General features: G+C 43.2%; 1 protein-coding gene across 1 annotated transcript; it reads left to right on the forward strand.

The window, feature by feature from the left end:
- Nucleotides 1-5713: 5713 nt before the first annotated feature.
- LOC106376346 (oxygen-evolving enhancer protein 1-2, chloroplastic) lies at nucleotides 5714-7326 on the forward strand. Its single transcript, XM_013816407.2, has 3 exons — nucleotides 5714-6160; nucleotides 6407-6700; nucleotides 6786-7326. The coding sequence occupies exons 1-3, from the start codon at nucleotides 5915-5917 to the stop codon at nucleotides 7245-7247; spliced, it is 1002 nt and encodes a 333-aa protein (XP_013671861.1). The 5' UTR covers nucleotides 5714-5914; the 3' UTR covers nucleotides 7248-7326.
- Nucleotides 7327-26201: the final 18875 nt, after the last annotated feature.

Consider the following 26201-nt stretch of genomic DNA (forward strand, 5'->3'; position numbering starts at 1 on the left):
TGTGATGCAAATTAATGAATAAACACGAGTTCGATAACTTACAAGATCGCAATAGAAATGCAAGAATCTGTATTATCTGATGCTATATATTGATATGCGTAAACAGATTATAAAGAATTGTTTACCGACATGGGCGTGTTTCAGTCTTGGTGACTGCAAACTATTGGAGAAGAAGTTGCGTTGGATGTTGGATCATGTGTTCTTCATGTAACTGATGATAGGACGAGGTATTCAGGTTGTGAATTACTGACTTGATATGTGCACAACTCATAGTACGCTATCGTGGACCATGTCGCGCTTACTGCCTCTTGTGGGTTTGCTTTTGTTTGAAAATATCGTTTAGAAAACGTGTGATCTTAGAATATTTCTGCATGGTTTGTCCAGATTTATCGTTTTCCTTAACATGAAATGATTTCGTGGTCGGGACCTTTTAGTGATGTTTTGGATTTTGTTTGTGGTTTTCCGCGATTCGATATAAATAAAATCTATTCGCTTCTTATACGGAAAGGGATATAGTGGCCCCTTAAGTAGTTCGAGATCGTTTGAAGTCAGGCGGTCGATGGCTCTTTACATAATGAAGTGGATGGATTTGTCACTTAAGGAGTGTGGGATGCAAGACTTGAGCTTTCTTCGCGCCTCTCCGGTATTTTTGTCTCGATCTACTTGATATCGTGCTCAATATATTTCAGGAGGCACGCTAAGAGCTTGTTTAAAATCTCACTATCGATCTGAGAGTATAAAGTTTCATTGGCTCATTGACTTCAGCTCTTTGGGAATTGCGTTGGTCGATCTTCTTGAAGATTCAAGCTCGGCCACTGAGCTGCTAAGGTTCCTTGGACATATGGCTCATTTTTTTCGTGGAGCAGATGCATTTCCGGCTCCTCGAGCTTCTGCATCAGAGATCGAACTCGATGCCATTATTGGAGAAGGGCGACTTGTCGACCCTTCGCGTTTCACGAGCTCGTTAGAGGTCGAGTTTGTTTATATTTTAACTCAGATGCAAGATCTATATTTGCTTAATGTTGGCGGATATGCGTTTCATACAATTCATATCCGCGTCATTAGGGTTTCAGGAGCTCGATAGCTCGAGGGATTTTTGCGTTATCTTTGGTCGGTCAAATTGATTGGAGCGCGAACTGGTAGGTTTTCGGGTTCGAGCTATCTGATCCAATCTTTGCCCAGTCTATTGAGACTCGGCTGTGGTGGTTTGATTTGGATTGTGGTGCTGTCTGTCGAGATGCTTCTGCTTGATGCGCTGCTGGATTTCTTTCGTTTTTATTTTGGACAACTTATTAAAGTTCGCTTAGTGAGTCCTTAGTTCTGGGATCTGTTGATGGGAGTGGCGAGCACACATCACGGATTGTCCCTTACTATCTTAGATGGTAAGTCTTTTTCATCCTCTAGGACGAGATGTCCTTTTAAGCATGATCAACGAACCTTGACAACTTATGGCGGTTGAACTATCTTCTTCGGCTTGTGCTAGTCTGTGTTTCGAAGTGAGCATCTTCGCTCCTAACATAATAGTGGGAACATGGCTTCGTACTGTCCTTAGGCTACCATGTGATTACGTCGGTGGTGCTCAAATAGGACAAGTCGTCGAGGTGATAGGACTGCAAATAGTATCTCTCTTTGATCTGTGGTCTTTGTAGTGGGACCTCTGTCTTAATTCACGACCTCTGCTTGTTGGAAAAGTCTCTCGACTCTTTTCTTTCCTCTTGAACAAACCAACAATTGAAGGATTGTCTCCTCGTTTTTAGAAATAAAAGATGTAGTGATTCTGGTACTTCTGAGCTCGTCCTCCACCTTATTGGGAAGTCCTCATTGCTTTACGAGATCTTATGGGGCCGTTTCTGCGTTAACTTGCCTTAACTAGGGTAGATAATAACTAGTTTTTTTTTAATCCTTTGGTGGGATGTTGTCCCCCAGTTCTTTAAGTGAGATGACGAGGTTGTAGAATGGAGAAGCCTTTAATCATGACTCTGAGCCCCCTTTTCTTTAATGAGAAGTTTTCCTCATTAGTTCCGAGCAAGCCATTGGCTTCGTTGGTTTCGAATGGGACGTCGGTGTTGGTTAATGTGTTCAACATCGTGATCGTGATAGAAGGACTTGTACCCTTGTTCATCTATCATAGTTATAATATGATCTCGGCTCTTATTATAATGAATACAGAGATTTCCTTATGTCGTAGGGAGATCATAACGAAATGGTGTATCATCAACTCGAGATCTTGTTGGGATATGTTCGTGATGGGAGAGAACCGCTTCCATCGAACACATGACTGTATTTGACTCTCTTTAGCTAACGAGCTTTTCCTGGTCATCTGTTTATAACGCACATCCATTTCTCGTTTGCTTTTCGCGCAACAAATATCAATTATTGCATATCTTTCTTCTATAAACAATTAGAATCGTTTAACGTCATGTTGGCGTAATCACATGATGATAGGAATATGGTGATCTTTTTAATGGTTTCTCTTGAGCGGTGAGAACTCTTTTTCGCTGTGTTTGTACTCGTAGTTGCCCAACTTGTGAGCTTCCGTTCATGAAGGTCGAGTGGGTAGCAACCTTAGTTCAAGTAAATATCATCATATGAAAACGAACTCCTATTCTCATTCATCAGTATGAGCAGGTTCGTTTTCGTAAGTTTCTTATCTTCAGCGAATAGAAAAACGTATTCTTTATGAAAAATAGTAAAGAAATGCATCTCCTTTTTTCTCGTTGGATAATCGAGTGGTGGAGGATGCGTTTAACCATTATGAAAACATAATGTTTCTGTTACGCAAAAATGAAGTAATCATCGAAGTCGTTGCTCTTGTTGAGTGAGGGGGACTCTCTTTAACTCACGAGCTCTTCAGCCTTGGGATGTCGTTTACGGAAGCGTGCTCCATTTGGTAACTTGATATAAAGATTCTTTTTGACTGAATCATACGTTGGAAGTTCTGTTCATGTTATCATATTTGTCTTCGTTGAAATATCTCTCGTCCAACTTATTGTTGTGGTGATCCCATCTAATTGTGATAGAAATATGACGGTTTTTTAATTTGTTCTTCCTTTTCATATGGGACCTCGTGCTCTTGTCTGATAAGAGGTGATAAAAAATTTTATTATCAAGAAATGATAAAAATATATTTCTGTTTGTATACGATTGTTTCCATCCTCCAATGAGAAGTCTTGTTGAGCTGATTTGCTGGAGGAAAGATTCTGGTCTGGTCAAATACGTGACCGTGTCGTGAAGAAAATAACGAGCACATTAGTGGTCTTTAAGAGCCCGTACTCTTCTTCTTTGGAAAGTGGAGAACTCCGGTCTCTAGACGTCTCTTCGATACGGATATCGAGCTCTTGAGGATTGGTCGTACTTAGTTTTTCGTACACATTCCGAAACGTACTCGAGGTATTGTGTTTCGGCCTCTTTAGATTTACTTTTGATCATCTATTGATTGAGGATTCCTGCTCGATTTGTGGTAAGGTCTTTTTCTTCTAAGACCATCTTCCGCTGATATTCGCTTTGATGCATCTGTTCGGTTAGCAAACTTTCTCGTGTTGGGCGATCATTTGACTGGACCCGAACTCGGGAGGTCGGGCTACCAGAACTCGTCGTCGGCCTACTACGGTTTGAGAACATTATCTCTGAAACTCGGCGATAAATTATTTTTGTCAGTAACAGAGATTCGATTTGGCTGAAGTCGGAATTGAATCTCATGTTCTGTTTCTAATTACGATCTAGTAAGATCGATGTCATCGTGATACGATGGTTCGTTTATTGCGGTATTGGACACCATACGAGATGGATCCATTTTTGTGCTTACAAGCCTTAGATCGGGTTCCTAGCAAGGATGTTTTTCGTTTCTCTTCCCTAAAGTCGGCGCCAAAATGTAGATCCGAAATCTACACTAAGTATTTGATAGTGTTTGAATGTAAAAACTAGGGAAAAAAAAGGATGTGGGCAACAATATCCTCAGAACAAAACGATGTAATCAGGTATGAGTCGACAAAAATGGACTATATTCATATGCCGAATAGCATAGAGATATCGGGACAAAGAAAGATCGTGACTGAACTCGATATCGAGCTGCCTACGTACCCATAACGGGATCAAGTCTAAATGTAGTTCACTTGTAGTCATCTCAAAAGAGATGTTGGTTTCGTCGGTTCTTGAATAAGACGTCGGGATCGTCGGGGTCTCGAACAAGACGTCGAGCTCGCAGGGATCTCGAACAAGAGTTCGAGCTCATCGGTTCTCGACCTCGAACTGGCTAAGTATAATCTTGTTATATCGCGTTTCCTAGGGTGGGAGAACCCTTGTTTTTGGTAAATATAGAGACGTAGACTCCGTTTGTCATCCTCCACAAAGAGCACATGTTGCTTTGACCCATGGTCACACATGTGGGACAAAGTAATATGTCTTCTTCCTCCTTGATTAATGATTCCATGGTGGGAGAGTTGTTTAATATTTATTCAGACATAATGATAAATTAGGACAGTCGTGGAATAATCCTTGTGATCGTTGCTTCCGTTGAGCGTTGAGTGAGATAGAGATGTCGTGAAAGAACCGAGCGTCTTTCTTAAGAAAGGTGGTGAGAAAGTGTATTGCTCAAGGTCTTGGGCTCAGGCTCTCCTTCTTGAACAACCAGACTCGTGTGACCGTTTCATTGACATCCTCCTCCCTAGCGATATGATATCTTTGTATTTCTTGTTCTTTTCTTGTGAGAGCCTCCTTCTCCCCCGGCCAGAATGACTTTACGAGAACTGTGTCTCTGCCTTTTATATGACGAGCTCGCCTCCGTCCAACTCGGTCTGTTGTTGCACGTGCTCCTCAAATGAAGCACCAACTTCTTCATTTTTAGGGATACCGAGATCGTTTCTTGCGGAGTGTTGTTACTTATGTTTGACTTACTCAAACATAACTCAAACATAACGAAGGAAAAGATATAGGGACAAATCTAGGTCAAACAGTATTGACAAAAATATCGATAGAAAGAAAGACTATTTGACTAAACGCTTCTCTAAAGCGATGTCGGTTGAATGATCCTTGCCAGACGGACAGATTCTCATGGTGTGGATTGTGGAGTAAAGGAACAGATGATATGGCGGTTTTCCTGTAGTTCGTAGGTATATATGTGAAGCGTTGGGGTTTATCCTATTAGAGTGAACTTCCACTTTTAGGTGGAAAATGATGTCATAGGGCCGAAATTCCGCTACATGCCAAATCAGAGAGTCCAATATGAGGGAAATGTTTCAGACATCACTCATTTTTATTTCGATATATGCTGTGAGTAACTTGTTAAGCTTATATCAAGTGGAGAAGATTGCCTATCAATGGCACGAGTTGGATGAAATACACATTTTTTTGGTCAACTATTTAATTTATTATGATGGTAAGTTTTGTTTGATAGTAAGAACTCGATCCACCTTACAGTATTTCTTAAATTTTCAATCTTTTACGTTCTCCAATATCAAATATATGTGCGGACTACCTTAGAAGAAGAGTCTGGTTAAGAAAATTAAATTATTTATGTAAATTTTGATGCTCCATGGTGAAATAACCTATGAAGCTGGCCTAGCCGAAGCAAACTACCAATAAAACGAGTTCTTTTGATCTAGAGAGGAACATGCTTTCAATAGGACTTGGGTTAGATCCAGAGGATTTATTATTTATAGTGACTATTCTAAATATATTTTCTATATACATATATCTACCTTCACATTCATTTCAGATAACGGTAGTATCTATACTTCCACATCAATTTTGACACGTGGCGATCAAACATCCATATACTCCTGAAGCAATCCAATAAATTTTTTAAACTTATCCAACCTTATCTTAGCCAAAAGAACTCGCTCTCCTCCAATAATTACTTCTCAGCTTCGCATCATCATCACTCCGATAACACACATACATCTAAAGACTTGGCGTAATGGCAACTTCTCTCAAAGCCACCACCGCAACTTTTCTTCAGCCGGCGAAGATCGCCACTTCTTCTCCTTCTCGCAACGTTCATCTCCGATCTAACCAAACCGTGGGCAAGTCCTCTGGCCTAGAATCTTCACCTGCTAGACTCACTTGCTCCATCCACTCTGACTTCAAAGACTTCGTTGGAAAGTGCTCTGATGCAGCCAAAATTGCTGGTTTCGCTCTTGCCACCTCTGCTCTCGTTGTCTCGGTATATGTTCACATTCTCATCAAGAACATAAACTTAACAAAATCTATAGGCCTTTTGTATATATGAACAAATAAACATTCATAATGGATTTTAAATGTTTATATCATAGACATGGATAAACCCATTTATTACTGATTATTTTGGAAGTTTCTATAATATACGACCATTGCAATAGTTGTAGGTTTAGTTGAATATTCTATGGAAATTAATAAACCTAGGGTTTTTAATATATTTTGTTAAATGAAGGGGGCAAGTGCGGAGGGAGCACCAAAGAGGTTAACGTACGACGAGATACAGAGCAAGACCTACATGGAGGTTAAGGGGACTGGTACCGCGAATCAGTGTCCCACTATCGACGGTGGCTCTGAAACATTCTCATTCAAACCTGGTAAGTACACCGGCAAGAAATTCTGCTTCGAGCCTACTTCCTTCACCGTCAAGGCAGATAGCGTCAGCAAGAACGCACCTCCGGATTTCCAAAACACCAAGCTCATGACCCGTCTCACTTACACACTCGACGAGATCGAAGGACCCTTTGAGGTTCGTCTTCAGTCACTTATTTCTAGGTGTTGCTTCTTCCGCAAGAAACAGGAAAGTTAACTTGCATTGTTCATTTAATTAACAGGTTAGTTCAGATGGAAGCGTGAAGTTCAAGGAAGAAGATGGGATCGACTACGCAGCAGTCACAGTCCAGCTTCCGGGAGGAGAACGCGTGCCGTTTCTCTTCACGGTGAAACAGCTCGAGGCTTCAGGCAAACCCGACAATTTCAGTGGCAAATTCTTAGTCCCTTCGTACCGTGGCTCGTCTTTCTTGGACCCTAAGGGACGTGGTGGATCCACTGGGTACGATAATGCAGTGGCTTTGCCTGCGGGAGGCAGAGGTGACGAAGAAGAGCTGTCGAAGGAAAACGTCAAGAACACCGCTGCTTCGGTCGGAGAGATCACTTTGAAGATCACGAAGAGTAAACCGGAGACAGGAGAAGTGATCGGAGTGTTTGAGAGTCTTCAACCGTCGGATACTGACTTAGGTGCTAAGGTACCAAAGGATGTGAAGATCCAAGGGGTTTGGTATGGCCAGCTTGAGTGATTGTCCTAATCCGAATCTGTTTGTTACAATCTGTATTGAAACCTCTTTTTATATTAATGAAAAATGCTCGATAGATAAATAATATGTCAGCAAATAATATGTCGCACTGGCCGATGCATACTCTCTCTTACTGGAACAGCTTCCTCATAAACCTAGCGTTATATCCATGGTTCTCGCCTGTGATGTCGTATGTAATTCAGAAGAGTTTCTTAATCTTCCGAAAAACGCTGCGCATTCTTCTTGATTATTGTAATCTCATATTACTTTCTATATTTTGTAACCGGTACTATCTCTTCTTTGTCTGGGTGGGGCTTCTGGTGTAGCCAGTGCTACCGAACTGCTTTCGTCTACGGGTGCACAGAGACATATCTGCGGCGATAACCTCTGTAGCCACTACCTAGCCACGGCTACATTGGTCTTCTTGTGTTGCCTTCTGTTACTTGCTTCAGCTCTTGTCAATCTTTGAAGTTTACCTTCGTTATTATATTGACATGCTTACTTTATAGATAAGAATCATAACAATCATAGGACAAGAATGTACTCTTTAACTTTTTTACTCTTGAACATGTCCCCTTTATAGTGTTAATGTGATAAATTTACCGATTAATACAGACAACACGTTTCAAATAAAATTGGTCGACTTGCTCAACATTTCGCTTTGAGATTTACGTTTTTTTCCTTGATCGTGTATGTGGCAGTGAGCCGATATTTCCCCTCAAACTTAATAAGCCCAATGATCTGACCATTTTCAGATTAAAACACTAATTGATTGATTGTAGATATTTCTTAGTCCAATGATTTAAGATAAATTCCCTTAGATAGCATAATTTTTTTGTTTATCATAAATATAGTACACAAAAGTTAAAATGACCATCCACTACCGGTACATCCATTATTCTACTACTCCAGCTTAATAAGGATTAACCCTAGAGTTATAACCGAATGTCTGACGGAAAAGCTAAATGCACTTTTGTGACATAGGTAGTCAAATCAATTCTCTTAAGTCTTTCACATATACCAGAAAGCGGGATGTTACAATTCACCCCCACTTAAAGAGCGCAAGGCACCATGACAAGTCTGAAGACGCCTCTCGTGCAAGAACCGAGATAGCTAATCAGCTCTGATACCACTTCGTAACACGCCGTTCTCGAGAGAGGAAGAGACAGGTGTTACAATACCTCGACCGTCTACTGCTAATAGACCACACACGCCCGCTCACTCGGCATGTGGGCCTCATCCCGTCTGACGAACGGTGCGTTAATTTTTCCAAAAGCTCGAAATCATTGTTTACCGACCCTGCAATCACCACATAACTTTTCCCCCGTGCTTTAGCCTCACTCACACAGTATCGTAAATCACTTCTAGTCACCCATCCTTCAACTACTCCAGGTAAGCATGATTAACCTTAGAGTTCTAAACAGATGCATGACGGAAAAGGTAAATGCACTTTGGTGACATAGGTAGTCAAATCAAGTCTCTTAAACCTTTCCATATATACGAGAAATCGGGATGTTCTAATTCCTTTAATATTTTGGCAAATTATGGCATTTGATCCCACTAATTTATGTTTATGTTGTCATAAGCCCCAACTAGAAAAAATATTTATATAATATCATATATTATCAAGTTTTAATATCAAAACTATATATTAGGACCCTAGTATAAAATATTTCTAGTTCTTCCACCGTTAAGGATTCAAATATTTTCTCATGTATATCATTTTGTTGCCTTTAAAGATGTGACGAATACTTTTGCAAAGCAGAAAGAGAGTCAAGTCACCCCAAGAAACCTTATGCTTACATAGCGTCCCTGAGGTGGAAACCTAGGGCCTTTGTGGTGTTTAGGCAAGACCCTGGGCAAATGATGGGTTCTTACACCCAAGACATTAGTGACCTTTGCATTTTCCTAAGCAAGAGCGAGGCATTTTACGTCTTTGCTACCGAACATCCCGAACTTAAACCTAATTCCGTCTATTTTGCAAGCTTGTTTACATGGTTTGGTTTGTACTATTAGAAATGAGCCCAAGCCCATTGAGAAACCAAAGCTTGAATGGAGGCCCAAGAGTCCTCAGAAGCAGTGCAGTCCAGTTGCAAGCTCAGTTGCAACATCACGCTTAACCTACGTACAAGCAAACATAAGGACGGTCAGCAAAAAACCAATGCAAGGCTGGCATCCGTAAAAGTTAAAGCAGCTCCTCCTACAGCTCGGCAAATCACAACGGAAAATAGGTTTGCTATGCTACAGAACGAGGAGGCTTAGACCAGCTGCCCTAGTTAGCTTTACTATATAAATGCTATAACATTGTAATAAGAAACCTCAAGAGAGTTCAATAAGAAAAGAAAGTTACCTCTTCATCGTTGTTTAGCCTCTGCTTTCATGTACGACCTTTCATCCAACACTTCCATGACCTCGTCCATCCGCCCCCTTTCTCTAGTTCCTACCACTGGCTTGACCCTCTCCAGTGAGTTTCTAAGCTACCATCATATTAGTTATTAGTTCTGAGTTTGTTTCCACGTAACATTTTTTATTATACAATTTGATTGGTGGGATCATAAATATAACTTAGAGCATCTTTATTGGTAAATAATTTACCAAAGTATTCAGTAATAGTTTATTAGTTAGTATTGCTTAATAATGTAATTAAATTTTAAATATAAAAAGAACTGACCATTTATATTTTGACTAGGGCTGGGCAAAAACCCCGAACCCGAAAACTAAACCTAATCCGATCTGAAAATAGTACCGAACCCAAATAAAACTGGTTAAATATCTTAACGGGTTCAAAATTGGTATTTAAAGAACCGAGACCGAATCCAACCCGAACCAAAAATTTGTCATTGTCAAAATAATATATAAAATTTGTATATAATAATTATAGATGACTGTGAAATTTTTTAATATAGAACAAGAATGTAAACTGACCAATAGTGAACGTTATATTTTTAAAATATATCTTCGGTCTTATGCAATAAGCAATAAAAAAATAAGCAATAAACTGACCATAAATGACCCCCCCCCCCCCCCCCCCCCCCCCCATGGAAAGAACAGAGATAAAACATAAATCTGTAGCTATTACGAATAAGTGAATCTGTATACCACCACTGGATTCATTTTACTGGATTACAATTCATGCGAATCCTTGGGCTAAGCGAATTAGAGATTGATAATCGATTTAATGTGTTTATATTTGAGTATATAGTTCAGAATTATACACGAGACAGTACTTGTCAAACCAAACCAACTTAGTCATAAATTAGTAACTGAATATAAAATTACTCCCTAGTCCCTTATCCCTTATCCCTATTGTTTAATATCAGTTCTATAGTTTCGGTTTGAAGAACTGAATTCGTAGTTCACTAGTACTGCATGCAAATGTATATCATATTTATGTAAGACATAAACATAGATTTATAGTTGCACAAAAAACATGGATTTATTTTTATAAAAATAAATTTTGACTTCCACAATATACAAAGCACGATAAAATTGCAACTATTGCAGTGAATCCACATGACTGTTCTTTTGGTTTGTAAGCTTTCGATTGTTAGATGGTCGATAAGTTAACTTTTACCCATGCTTTGTTCTCATTTGCTGCGTAGCATCAAGAAACATTTTTCAATATCTCATCTATCTATTAATTATTCCAACTCATATAGCATTTTACTATAATTTTTGTCGTGGGATAAATGACCAAAAATAAATTTAATCTAGTGATATAGATAGCTAAATCTTTGAATCTCTCCAAATATACTATTAGGCCATCTTTATCCCAGGATTTTAAAGGTTTCTTAAAGGGGAGGAGCCCATAAACATGATAATAATTGGTTACAAAAGTCATCAATTAAGGAACGCTTTTCGTCTGTTTCTTACACTGTTTGCGGGCTCCACTGACACGTGGCAGCCGCGATTGGTTTCTTATTTTTTTTTTAATCAGATAAAATTTTTTTTTTTTTTAAGAAACCCTTAATGGAGTTCAGAGATAATGATGCTCTTATATACTATATATTATTATATATTATATATTGAGATGCTACAATTATTTCTACTCCTCATTACGCATCACGACAATTATTCAAACAGTGTGAACTCACATGACTCCATATTATTCTAAGTTTGACTCTGATACTACTTGTAATGTTCCGGGCGTCACCACCAATGAACTCTCATGTTCGCTCTTTTGGTCTGTGGACCCATCTTTGTCTGACAGTTGATGCGTTAATTATTCAAAAGCTCAAAAGCTCAAAAGGCTTATTTATTGATAATATAATTATCATGTGATCTTTTCACAATCTTTATCTTTACTCGCATGATACCAAAAATTATTTTATGATATCATATAGTCAATACGTCATAGACTATGGATTTGACCCATTTTCATCCATAGTTTATAGGTGTTTTTACTAGTAATTATATAATTATAGAGTCTATTTACTATATTTATAAGATCAGAAATGTTTTGGAGATAAGTGATGATTTTGGAGCATTTTGTAGATATTTGGAGCAAGCACCCGAGATGACCATCGAGATCGACTATCGGTCGATATTGGAGAGCTAGAATCGATCGATACACAAGACATGGTGTCGATCGACAGCGAAGCGCGCAAGAAGCCCGTTTGGTCACAACCAACTTGAAGCCCAAGATTTCACTATTTTACAAGATTGCCCCTGACGAGTTTTTACCCTAATTATATAAGTTTTGCCGCCATGTTAGAGGCAAAAGTGTGCTTTCTTTGTGTATCATTGTTTTATTGATAGATAGGAGAGAAGATCCAAAGTTATAATTTGTGATTGGAACTCCATTGATATCACTATTATTATTCTATGAAGTTTTTATACTTAACTGCTGCTATGAATTGCTTAGCCATGTCTGAGTAGTTCTCTTGTTAGATTTTAGGGTTTAAATAGGTTAGGAGGGATTAGCTACAACTATAGATTGCTGAGTTGTGATAATCATCTTTAGGATTGTTCATTAATGCCTGTGTCTAGATTAGCTACCTAGAACCTGCCCTTAGATTGATTGATAAAAGCAATAGCTTAATTCTCATCCTGAAAACATTCTAATAGAGCTATGTTTCTTGCTATGAGCAAGACGAGAGCTGATCTAGTGAGCTTAGTAAGCATTCATTCAACCTGCGCATAAAGCTTGACTAGAGCGCGTCGATCGATATCACACTTGAATAATCGATCGACGGTGCAAAAGGTGTATCGATCGATACGCACATAGGAATATCGATCGACACTTTCTACAGATCAATATAACGAGAGTTGAGATCATAGATCTAGTTAATAGACAACAAGTCAATGCCCGCAAGAGCCAAAAGACTTGTTGATCAAATAGTTGAGCTTTACATTATCATGCATGCAACTCATTAGGCATCTATAGGATTATAATTCCAACTTTCCTGAATAAAAATCCTAAGTCTAGCTATTTCCTTTTTAAGCACCAAAACCCCAAAAATCTGCTATTGAACAAACACTTGTTTAATAAAAAACCGTAATTTACTTTTAAAACTCTTAAAACATCTTTGCTTAACAAATCATATTAGAATCCTTAGGTTCCCTAGCTCCCTGTGAATTCGATCCCTAAGTACTACAACTCGACCTCTTATTTGAGAGAGTATAAATCACTCCTTAGGGTAATTTGAGTGGTATCAAATTTGGCGCCGTTGCCGGGGAGCTTTGATCGCCTATTTTCTAATTTTTATTAAGTATTCTGACAGAAAATTATTTCTTGGATTTTCAGGTACATGCCCAGCAGTACCACAAGCAACAAGGAATCCCAATTGATATTCTCACCAGATCATGCAAGTTTGGAACGCACGATCCGTAAGGAAGCGCGCTCCCTATCGACCGACAACAACACTTCTGTGTCGCTCGATTCCGCTCAACCACCGTCGACCCAGACACCAGTCCCGTCGACCGATTCTTGCTCACCCCTGTTGATCGACAACACAAACCTTCCATCGACCGATACCCTTCACCCGAAATCGATCGACATTCCATCTCAGACATCAATCGATACTTAACCGCGAGACATGGTTGCGCCTTTGATACTTGTTCGGGACAACAATGGAGACCTTCATGACCAGGAGGGTCATCTGCGTAATGCAGCAGGTCAGAGAATAGATGTTCAGGGGGCTGCAATCCCTGAGCCTGATGCTACTACTACATGTACTACCTTACCTGTAGATGGGGCTGCGCAACCCAGGACGTTGGCTGACTACATCCGTCCAGATCGCTACTACACCAACAGATCAGCCATCCTTCCTCCCACCATTGAGAGGGATTTTGAGTTGAAAGCGCAGTACTACACACTTGTGGGACAGTTACCCTACCATGGACTATCCCACGAGCATCCTATGGACCATCTGGAGAGGTTCGAGGATCTGATTTCTGCTATTAGAGTCGAGGGAGTCTCTGAGGACTACCTATTATGAAAGCTTTTCAGATATTCACTTGCTGGAGAGGCTCTGCATTGGCTCAAGCAGTTACAACCAGGATCTCTTAAATCCTGGAGCGACATCAAGAATACAATCTTATGCAATTTCTTTGATGAGGCGCGTGCTGAGGACTTGAGGAGCAAGATTGCTACATTCACTCAGGAGCCTGCATAATCATTCAAAGGCTCTTGGAGCAGATTCAAGTCCTACCAGAGAGACTGTCCACACCACGGATTCAATGAAGTACAGCTACTCAATACTTTCTACAGAGGCATCGCGGTGCAGTACCAGATGGCTCTTGATGCTTCCAGCAATGGAAATTTCAACACCAGGAATCCAGAGGAGGCAGTCAAGGTGATTGAAAACCTAGCATCCAGCAATAGCACCAAGAACACTGATTTTGAGAGGAAGAGATCTGCCACCATCCTTGGGAATGATCAGATGGATGAAGTGAAGGCAAAACTGGACAGTGTTCACAAGCTTCTCAAGAAGCAGGTTAGCTTTGTTGAAGATGCAGAAGATGTAGAGGGTAGAGCAGAGGAAGAAGAAGTAAACTACATTGGTGGAGCTGGATTCCAAGGAAACCAGGGTGGAAATAGAAACTCCTATGGAAATAGGAGTAGCTTCAACCAAAATTCGCAGTACCAGAAACCCTACAACAATAGCTACATCAACAACAGGAATTTTGGAAGTTCCTACTACCAGAAGCCACTGCCGCCTACTCAAGAGAGCAAGATTGAAGAGATGCTCGATAGGGTTCTTGAGGCAGAACATCGAATGACTGTGGACTTCAATGGGAAGATACATTCTGTCTACACCAATCTGAATACAAAGTTTGAGACTTTAAGCTCTCATGTGAAGAAGATGGAGATACAGGTTGTGCAGACAGGAGGTTCTATTAGGAGGCAGGAAGCTTCAACAAGAGGAGTAGGGGATGATATGATGAAGCACCACATGAATGCCATTACTGAGGATGACTTTTGGTAAGTGGTGAAGGAAGAGAAGCTGCAAGAAGGCGATTTCTAGGTAGAAAGTTTGATGAATTTCGGCGGGTCACATTGGTGTCGATCGACACCAGACACCGAGCATCGATCGACATACACCAACTCAAATCGATCGACAGGAGTACCAGAGCATCAATCGACAACGCCTACGGAGTCAACCACGTCTTGTAATGCCGTGAAGATTCTAACTCATGAGGAGTTCGCAGCAAAACACCCACATCCGTCCATCCCTGACAATGTCTGAATCGATCGACATGCAAACAGCAACGTCGATCGACACTCAGAAGCTAATATCGGTCGACAATCATCACCACCTATCGATCGACGTGCACCTATTACTTACCGAGTGCAGATGCCGAAGATAGATGTAGCACAACTTAACGCACTCAGGCCCAAACCTAAACCTTCAGAACAACCACCGGAGCCTGTCAGGACACCTTCAGATGATGGTGATGATCCCATGGAAGAAGATAGGGTTTCTACTGGAAGAACCCTAAGGAGAAGAAAAGAAAAAGTGGCGAAACATCTGAAGAGGGGGGCTAATGAAAAGGAAAAGGAAAATTTCCAAAAGAGAGTCTTCAGGATTCCTCTACATAAGCCATTCGAAGAAGCTTATTGCAGCCACAAATTGTGGATGTTCTTCAGAGAAACCAGAGAGAAAGAATAAGACATTAGGAGAATGTTCTGTGAAGCTAGAGAAAAGATGAGGAGAAGGATTACATTGAAGAAGAAGAGTGATCATGGGCAATTTGCAATACCATGCACAGTGCAGGGTATTGAATTCCCACATGCCTTGTGCGACACAGGAGCATCAGTCAGCATCCTACCTAGGGTTATGGCAGACCATCTGGGTCTGCAGGTGGAGCCTTCGCTTGTTCACTTTTGTGGATTGTTCCCAGAAGAACTCAGGAGGAATTGTGAGAGACCTAGAGGTGCAGATTGGCAATGCCCTAGTTCCAGTCGATTTCTATGTCTTGGACATCAAATTAAACTGGAACTCTTCTCTACTACTTGGGAGAGTCTTCTTGTCAACAGTGGGATCAGTATGCAACTTGCAAACCAACCAGCTGTGTCTAACACTCATCGATCCTAATGCCCACTATGACCCTATCCCAGTTAAGAAGCCACAGACGATCTCCAGAAGAATCAATGATGCAGGAATCATTGCAGCTTGCCACCGTGGAACCGAGTACGAATCTGACTACTCGGAATCGATCGACACTCATCCAGTTACGTCGATCGACACAAACTATACGAAATCGACCGACGCTGACAAAGAGAAATTGGTCGATACGTATCCAGATGAGTGGGGGAGTGACAACTACAACCCCACTATTGACGGTTACACAAGACAAAATATGCATACAGACGAGTATGATGAAGACTTCGAGGAGGAACGAGCCATTGAGTACAGAGCCATCCTTGATGAGGAAGATAAATCTTACATCATTCCTCTTGGAAAAGGAATGCACCATCGTTTGACATGACAAGCTTGCCATCGATCGACACTCAACCTCAACAACGATGCTGAAAGCGAGCATCGACCGATACTGCCTACTACAAATCGGTCGACACTGATTTCAACCATGTGCAAGATGGAGACTACTCAATTGGTAGTTGGCAGATGAACACACCACGAGAGCTTTGCAGTAGAAACAATAACCTACACACCAGGAGCAGTGATGTACCATGGATTTGACCCATTTTCATCCATGGTATATAAGTGTTTTACTATCTATATATTATATATTATATCCTATTAGGTATGTTTTCAGTTTCAGGAGTATCTTGGAGTAAAGTGATGATTATGGAGCATTTAGGAGATTAAAAGAGATTTCATCCGAGCTGACCATTAGAGGTCGATACGAAGAAGAAGCAATCGCTCGATGCACATCCAGTGCCGTCGATCGATACATAAGAGAAGCCTCGACGATTGAAGATTCTGATCAATCGATGTACATCCTGTACCATCGATCGATATCGAGACGCGAGATGCACGACTTGGTTCCAGCCGACTTTAAACCCAAGGCTTCACCAAATTACAAGATTACCTTTGACGAGTTTTTAACCTAATAGTTATATACTTGCCTAAGTGTTAGGAGGCAAGAGAGCTTTTGGCCACCATTGTATTCTTATTTTTCAGCAGAGAGTTTTAGGAGAGAAAATCATAGAGAGATTTGTGATTGGAACTCCATTGATTCATCTATTCTATTCTATGCAGTTTTTATCTATATTTTGTGTCATGAATTGCTTAGCTATGTCTGAGTAGTTCACTTTGTTAGATTCAGGGTTCAAATAGGTTAGATTTGCTAAGTTGTGATATTCATTGATTGATTGTTCATTAATGTTTGTTTTAGCCTTGCTAACTAGAACATGAACCTAAGAATTAGCATGAGTCAAGCATCCTTGACCATCCTGTCCTGAATCTAATCTGTCATGCTAGGACTCCTAGAGAGATGCTAACCGCTGATCTAGGAGACTAGTGAGCATTATCAACATGCGCCTAGGGCTTAGCTATAAGCATCGATCGATATTGTCTTCTAACAATCGATCGATATTGCGAAAGGTGTATCGATCGATATCCCTATAGGATCAACGATCGACACTTTCTTGTGATCAAAAGACGACAGTTGAGATCCAAGATCTAGTTAGTTAACCAGTGAAACATTGCCATCGCTGATCACTGTGGTTAAGGAGTTGAGCTCTAATATATCATGCATGCAACTGTTAGGCATCTATAGGATTATAATCTCCAACACCTGAATAGAAACCCTGCATCTAATATCTTCCAATAAGTTACACCCCCAATCATCTTGTTAGTCGAGCAATAGACTTGCTCAATTAGGATTGCTATTTACTTTTAAACCATAAAACAACAAAAACTTAGAATTAATAATTTGACTAGATTTAATAGGTTCCCTAGCTCCTTGTGGATTCGATCCCTAAGTACTGCAACTGAACCTCTTATTTGAGAGAGTAATTCACTCATTAGAGTAATTCACTCCTTAGGGTAATTTGAGTGGTATCAAATTTGGCGCAGTTGCCGGGGAGCTTTGATCGCCATTAGATTTTTGTTGCATGCCCAGCAGTACCAGAAGCAACAAGGACAAGCACCTGCTATTCTCAGAAGATCCTGCTCACTTTGAACGAACGATCCACAAAGACCAACGTTCCACATCGCTCGACGCAACAGCTTTCACGTCGACCAATTCTCACACCCAACCGTCGACCGACACGTGACCTTCATCGTCGACTGATCTACATCGTTCGACATCGATCGATACTACACCACGTACATCGATCGATCATCAGTCATGAAACATGGTTGCGATTGTTATTCTCAGACAGGACGAGAATGGAAACCTGTATGACCAGGATGGTCATCTGCGTAATGCAACAGGTCAGAAACTAGACGCTCAGGGGAATGTAATCCCTGATACTGATGCTACAGGAGCTGCTCAACCTGTAGAAGAGGCTGCTCGACCAAGGGCACTGGCTGACTACAATCGTCCAGATGAGTACTACGCCAACAGTTCAGCTATTCAACTTCCAGAGATTCAGAAGCAGAATTTCGAGCTGAAGCCTCAGTACTACACACTCGTGTCGCAGATACCCTACTCTGGGTTACCGCACGAGCATCCTATGGACCATCTAGAGAGGTTCGAGGATCTTATCGCTGCTATTCGTATGGATGGAGTCCCCGAGGACTACCTATTGTGCAAGCTCTTCAAGTATTCTCTGACTGGAGAAGCGATGCACTGGCTTAGGCAGCTACCCACAGGATCTATAACATCCTGGACCGACATCAAGAATGCTTTCTTGAGAAAGTTCTTTGATGAGGCACACGCTGAAGACTTGAGGTGCAAAATTGCTACATTCGCGCAGGAGACTGGAGAGTCTTTCAAAGATGCGTGGATCAGATTCAAGTTCATCCAGCGAGACTGTCCACACCACGAATTCAACGAAGTGCAACTGCTGAGCACTTTCTTCAGAGGTATCGCCTTGAGGTATCAGATGACTCTTGATACAGCTAGCGAGGGAAACTTCAACACCAGGAATCCGGTGGAAGCTTTGAGACTGATAGAAAATCTAGCAAACAGCAGCATCACCAAGAACACTGACTTTGAGAGGAAGAAGTCTGTTGCATCCCTAGGGAAAGAGCAGATGGACGAAGTTAGAGCAAAGTTAGATGTGGTTCATGAGCTTCTTAGGAAGCAGGTCTGCTCAGCTGAAGGAGAAGTAGTTGTAGACATGGAAGGAGAAGAAGATGTGAACTACATTGGAGGTAATGGATTTGAGAGGTCTGGAAACCAGGGTGGAAAAAGAAACTTCTATGGCAATGGTCAGAGGAGTAACCAGAGTTCACAGTTCCAGAAACTTTTCAGCAACAACAGTAGAGGCTATGGAAACTCATTTTACCAGAATCCACCACCACAGACTCAGAAAAGCAAGATTGAAGAAATACTTGACAGATTTCTGGAAGGACAGCAACAACTCACTGTGGACTTCAATGGAAAGATAGATTCCGCCTACAACAGTCTGAACACAAGAATTGAGACCTTAGGGACTCAGGTGAGGAAGCTTGAAATGCAAGTGGTTCAGACTGGAGACACTGTAAAGAGGCAAGAAGCCTTGGCTAGAGAGGCAGGAGTTGAGAAAGCAAAACATCACGTAAATGCCATCATAAATGATGATTTCTGACAAGTGGTGAAGCATGAGAAGCTTGGAGAATGAGACTTTGAAGTTGAAAGCTCCATGAGTTTCGGCGGATCACTTTGGTGTCGACCGATGTCAATGGATGCACATCGCTCGACAGACCATGACGAAGATCGATCGACGGATTACTCTAACCATCGATCGACGTCATCTGCTGAATCGACTGCGGAGTGTAGTGCAGTTCGGATCATGACTCATGAGGAATTCGCAGAAAAACATCCTCACCCACCCTCCCCTTTCTACGTCATAATCGATCGACGGCATGAGCCAGCAGTCGACCGACAGAGAGAGACTGATATCGATCGACCCCCCCTCACCTCCCATCGATCGACAGGCACCTCTCACCTACCGAGTACGATTACCATCTATTGATAGTGACCAAATCAACGCACTCAGACCACCACCTAAACCTTTAGCAAACCCACCAGAACCTACAACCAACCTTCAGACACTACACCAGAGCCTATGAAAGTTGATGAGGCAACAAAAGGAAGAAGTTTAAGGAAAAGAAAGGAAAAGATTCCTAAGAACCTTAAGAGGGAAGCTAATGAGAAGGATATGGATGGTTTCACTAAGAGAGTCCTCAGAATCCCAGTGGAGAAACCTTTTGATAAAGTTTATTACACACACCGGTTGCGGATGTTCTTCAGAGAGACTAAGGAGACTGAGGAGGACATTAGGAGAATGTTTCATTATGTCAGAGAAAGGATGAAACTAAGGATCACATTGAAGAAGAAGAGTGATCCTGGGAAGTTCGCAATACCATGTGTGGTGAAGGGTATTGAATTTGCCCATGCACTTTGTGACACAGGAGCATCAGTCAGCATACTACCTAAGGTTATGGCAGACCAGCTGGGTCTGAAAATAGAACCTTCATCAGAATCTTTCACCTTCGTGGACCTTTCAGAAAGAAGCTCAGGATGCATCATAAGAGACCTTGAAGTACAGATTGGTAATGCCCTTGTCCCAGTAGATTTTCATGTCCTGGACATCAAGCTTAACGGGAACTCTTCACTTCTGCATGGAAGAGCTTTCCTTGCTATAGGAGGAGCTGTATGTGAGATGAACACCAACAGATTGTGTCTGACACTGATAAATCCAGACGTCCACTATGACCTAGTTCGAGTTGTGAGACAACATGTCAACCTCGTGGAGCTTGGAAATGATCTTGGCTACATTGCAGCATGCCATTGTGGAGCAGAGTACGAAAGAAAATACTCAGAATCGATCGACACTCACACTGCATCATCGATCTATTCCAATGAGTCACCGACGACCGATGAACACTATCCCACATCGCTCGACGGGAATCAACCGGTAGACCACTTCACATTACCAGATCAGTGTTATACCGACTTTGCCTTTCAACAACCCAACAAAAGAGGATGTGATGACTATTCAATAGGCAGTTTGGCAGACAGTGGATTGCATGAAAGTTTTGCAGTAGAGACTGTAATTCCTTCATCCAATGAGGATCCTACTGAGGAGTATGATGAGGATTACTGGAAGAAAAGAGCTATAGAGATTGCAATGCAGGATGAAAGATATTCAAGCCATTCCTTCAACAACACGTCTCCACCATCGATCGACAGAGTCTACTCAGCATTGGTCGATACCCACCCTCATCGAGCAAAACGATATTTGTTGGGGTCAAAATCGGTCACGACGGAATCAATGTCTGAAAGTCCGTAAAAATCGGCATGAACGTTTTTACGAAAAATTAATCTTCGGAAAAGATGTATTTTTACGAAGAGCCCTGCGGAAGAAACACGAGACATCGGAGAAAACCCCAAAAAAGGTCGCACGGTCGCTACGTAGCGACCGAGCTCGAGCCAAGCTCGGTCGCCACATAGCGACCGAGCACACGTCCCGCTTGGTCGCTACGTAGTGACCGAGCTCGAGCCAAGCTCGGTTGCTATGTAGCGACCGAGCGTCCGTCCCGGCCGGTCGCTACGTAGCGACCGAGCTCGAGCCAAGCTCGGTCGCTAAGTAGCAACCGAGCACTCCTCCCGCTCGGTCGCTACATAGTGACCGAGCTCGAGCCAAGCTCGGTCGCTACGTAGCGACCGAGCGTCTGTCCCGCTCGGTCGCTATGTATTGCTCAAGCCTAGCTCGGTCGCTACGTAGCGACTGAGCTTGGCTAGCGACCAAGCGTCCGTCTCGCTCGGTCGCTACGTAGCAACCGAGCTCGAGCCAAGCTCGGTTGCTACGTAGCGACCGAGCGTCCGTCCCGCTCGGTCGCTACGTAGCGAACGAGCGTGCATTCCGTTCGGTCGCTACGTAGCGACCGAGCTCTTCCGAATCGTCGATATGACACGAATCCATGCATTCTCGTCTACCCTTCGATGCTGTCTCCCGAAGACCGTAGCGAACCCATTTCATGTTTTCCGCCATTCGAAGTCATCAATCAAACTTTACGATAAAAACCGCGGAAAATTTGTTTTTATCGAAAGAAGTCGTAATAAACGCTTCAAGTCGAAAGACGGCCCAAAGGGACCTAAGGCATGACTCGAAGCCCACCTTACGATTTCTTAACTAGCAGCCCGTAAACCGTGGGACGGTTTACGCTTGGTTCGCAAGGAAAGATAAATGTCAAGTTTCCGCAGATAAATACGAAATTTTGAAGACAATTACGAAGATCAGGAAAAATGGAATATCTCCATTTTTAGGCTATGACGGCTTAAGGGCAGAAGGGGAAAAGCGTAAACCTAGCTAGGAGCGAGTATATAAGGAGTCCTAGGCGAGAGGCATGAGGTACAACTTTTTAGACTCAGAACTCTCCGCACTTAGAAACTCTGAGGCATTATTCTCGACATGCTCTGTTTCCATGATTGGCACCCGATTACCAGACGAACGTGCATGTTGGGGTCAAAATCGGTCACGACGGAATCGATGTCCGAAAGTCCTTAGAAAAACCGAATCTCGGTCAAAACTTCAAAACCCGAGAAAACAAACAGCCGAAATGGATCGCCCGACGAGCTCGGCCGTGTTGCCGGTCGACTCGCCGGCGAGCTCGGCCGTGTTGCCGGTCGACTCGCCGGCGAGCTCGGCCGTGACAATGGCCAGCTCGCCCGGCGAGCACGACCGTGTTGCCGGTCGGCTCGCCGGCGAGCTCGATCGTGCCACGGATCGGCTCACCCAGCGAGCGCGGCCAATTCTCCATGGACCATTCCGAACCCGGTCCCATCCCATAACCATGCATCTTCGTTCGAAGTTTCCGTAACTCAGTCTTCGGGTCCGTGGATACGACACCAATGTTCCTTCTAAAAAAACATCGTCAAAAGTATTCGGGAAGTTGGGAAGGTTATGTCTCTCGAACAGTTTCTTATTCTTCGTAGTAGAGCAGGTTACGGTTAACTTAACACCAACTGCCTCGGCTATGGTAAGAAGCAGAGTTCCGTTGGAAGAACCATGCCTATACCAACGACTACTTCGTGAGAAAAATCGTAAAAACGCTTAAGTCTCGATACGGCCCAAAGAGGGTCCGAATTGTGGACAACGGCCCATCTTTGGTCCCAAAAAACTTGAACCCAAAAACTGGTATGACGGTTTATCGCATCCGCGGGAAGAGATAAATGTCAAATTTCCGAAGATAATCACAAAGAAGAAGGAAATATGGAAAAGCCCGCTTCGTGACAAATCCGGCACGAGAAGAAGTAAACCGACCTAAGGAGGAGTATATCAGGAGGACCTAGGATGAAGAGAAGAGGAGAGCAAATCAGAGCAACTTAGCACTTTGAGCAATTTAGGCATCTTTTTCCGTTTTAACTAATCGAGCTGCGTCTCAACTAGTTTAGATTTAGCTCGCTAGACTAGCGAACGTACCGACAACTCTTGTAACCTAGGTCTTTACTTGTTGTTCACGTTCAAATGCGAATTCGGAAATAAGATCCTCTTATTCTCTTTTTCTGTTTATTTTAAATTTATTCTTTCATATTGATCATGTCGTGTGTGGCCCAGCAGATAACCGAGACCTTCAGGGAAGGCTAGGGTAACTTGGCTTTCCTCCGATTAACGGTGTGAATTTCAGTTCCCACAGTTTGGCGCTAGAAGCAGGGGAGGGTACGGATCTATCTCTCTCACAACCACACACGCTCAGTCCGATATGACGACCAACACTGACAAAGACCCGCAAACGCACGACGGGACTCCCGTCGATGCCAACGCTGAAAAAACTCCAGCTGGAAACGTATCAACGGTCATTGCCGACACCGCGATACTAGACCAGATGAAGGAAATGTTCGCCTCCGCTCATAAAAAGATGGACGAAAGAGGAAAACTTGTGCCTCTCTCGCAAAACAGGTGGAAACCTTAACGGCGAAGGCCAGGAGCAAAGCCCCGCGCGGAACCACAAGAGCCCGCAGTGGTAGAAGACTTGATTTCGAAACTCCGGGCAATCGAGCTGCACACGCGGACAAGGCTTCCTCAGGCCAAAACCCTGATGAAACGCTCCAGCCAGGTGCACAGCCAACTGCATAGAACCTTCCACCTCCTACCGGGAGCAACGAAGGAGAAGAAATCAAGTGCGTCGACCTGGATATAAGCGACCAGTCCGATCACTCGGACGACGGTGCTGACATCCACCCAAGAAGAACACGAAGCCAGTCCGCTCGGCAGGACGCGTCCTTCAAAAAACCCATGACCGAGGAAGAAGAAAACCTTTATTGGGTAGAACAGGAGGAGCTGGCCGAGAAGCAGGCCAGGATCCACCGCTGCCAACACAGACAAGCTCGCAAGGCTGCCAGAAATCCTGATGAGATACACGATCTCCGTGAGTACATCGCGAAAACCGCAGCGGAGGTGAAAGCGGTGAAATCACAAATCCACCACGCGACACGCGCTGGGCCTGAGATCAACAGACTTCTCGAGGAAGCACGCAAACCCCCATTCACTGCTCGGATTACTGAGACCAACGTCTCGGACCCGGGGAAGATCAAAATTCCCATCTACGATGGCACAACCGACCCAAAAGCGCACCTGCAGTCTTTCCAGATCGCGATGGGGAGGTGCAAACTCAAGGAACGCGAACGAGACGCTGGCTACTGCCTCCTCTTCGTCGAAAACCTCAAAGGAGCCGCGCTCGAATGGTTTTCTCGCTTAAAACGAAATTCCATCGAAAGTTTCCGCCAACTTGCTTCAGAGTTTCTCAAGCAGTATTCCATGTTCATGGACAGAGAAACCTCGGACGTCGATCTCTGGAGCCTGTCACAAAGAGAAGACGAGCCACTTCACGAGTTCATGAAGATATTCAAGCTAGTAATGGCAAGAGTCACCGGGATCAGCGACAAAGTGGCGATCGATGCTCTGAAGAAAACTCTCTGGTATCGGTCAAAATTCCGGCAATGGGTATCCCTCGAAAAACCGAGAACGATTCAAGATGCTCTTCATAAGGCAACGGACTTCATCGTAATGGAAGAGGAGATGAAAATCCTCTCCCAGAAGTACAACCTGCAGAAGACGCCCACGAAAAAGAAAAGCTCTCGAAAGGACAAGTATGTCCACCACGAGGGAGAAGACATCCAGGGCGAGCACAACTACACTATCAATTCCGAACAAGGGAAGACGTCCGGCAACACCTGGTCCAGGAACCAGTATAAGGATAACTCCTACTACGAGTTCCACCAGACCAAAGGTCATTCCACTACGAACTGCAAAGTTCTCGGCGCAAGGCTAGCCGCAAAACTCCTCGCTGGCGACCTCTCGAAGGTCACTAGCATAAAAGACCTCATCCTGGATTCCGACCGCCCTCCCAGGACTGATAAAGAGTCTCCCGAGAGGGACGCACGCGCAAATCAGTCTGGCAAAAAACGCGGAAGAAGGCAGGATGACCTTGGAGACAATAGTACCCGTCGGAGGATAAACATGATCATTGGAGAATCGCAATTCTACCACGACTTTGTTTCATCCATCAAGGCCTACGGAAGAAAGGCAGAAACAAGTTCTAACTGGACGACTCGGTCCCTGACCGACAACGCTCCAAACGATACAATTGTTTTCGAGGAGGAGGAAACCGTCGGACTCGATAAACCTCACTGCGACCCGCTGGTCATCGACTTGGTGATTCGAGACCTCGAAGTGGGAAGAATCCTCATCGACACAGGCAGCACGGTCAACGTCATTTTCCGCGACACTCTCCGGAGAATGAACATCGAACTCGGGGAAATCATCCCGTAACCAAAACCACTGACCGGTTTTTCGGGCACAACATCAATGACCCTCGGATCGATCAAACTTCCGGTCATGGCAAGGGAAGTCACGAAAATTGTTGACTTCGCCGTAGTCGATAACCCGTCCATCTATAATGTTACCATGGGAACCCCATGGATCAATGCAATGAAGGCGGTACCGTCGACTTACCACCTTAGCATCAAGTTCCCAACACCAAACATAACATCAGTAATCTGGGGATGCCAGAAACAATCTAGGCTCCGCTTTTTGGCCGAGCATAAGCTACGACAAACTCGGAACACCCCTACGGTTAGCCCGAAGCGATTCAAGAAAACTCAGAGTACTCCCGAAGGTTCCACAAAGAGTGATTCAGAATCACTCGCCCAGGCAACGGCTCCGGACAGCGACGCGATCCCGAAGTCTATCGCCCTACCAGCGGAAAACCTAACTTACGAAACGGCCGCCGATTTAACTAAAGCCTCAACGGCCGAAGTAACAGAAATGGCCCTATCCAACGAGTAGGAACGCCCGCAACAACAAAGCAGAACTACGAGATGGCTTGATCCTCGAAAGAGGTACATAGGCAGCTTGTCCTATTGACAAGTTCAGCTATCCCCTGCTCCAAA

This window comes from Brassica napus, chromosome C1 (genome assembly GCF_020379485.1).
Source record: "Brassica napus cultivar Da-Ae chromosome C1, Da-Ae, whole genome shotgun sequence".
Classification (NCBI taxonomy): Eukaryota; Viridiplantae; Streptophyta; class Magnoliopsida; order Brassicales; family Brassicaceae; genus Brassica; species Brassica napus.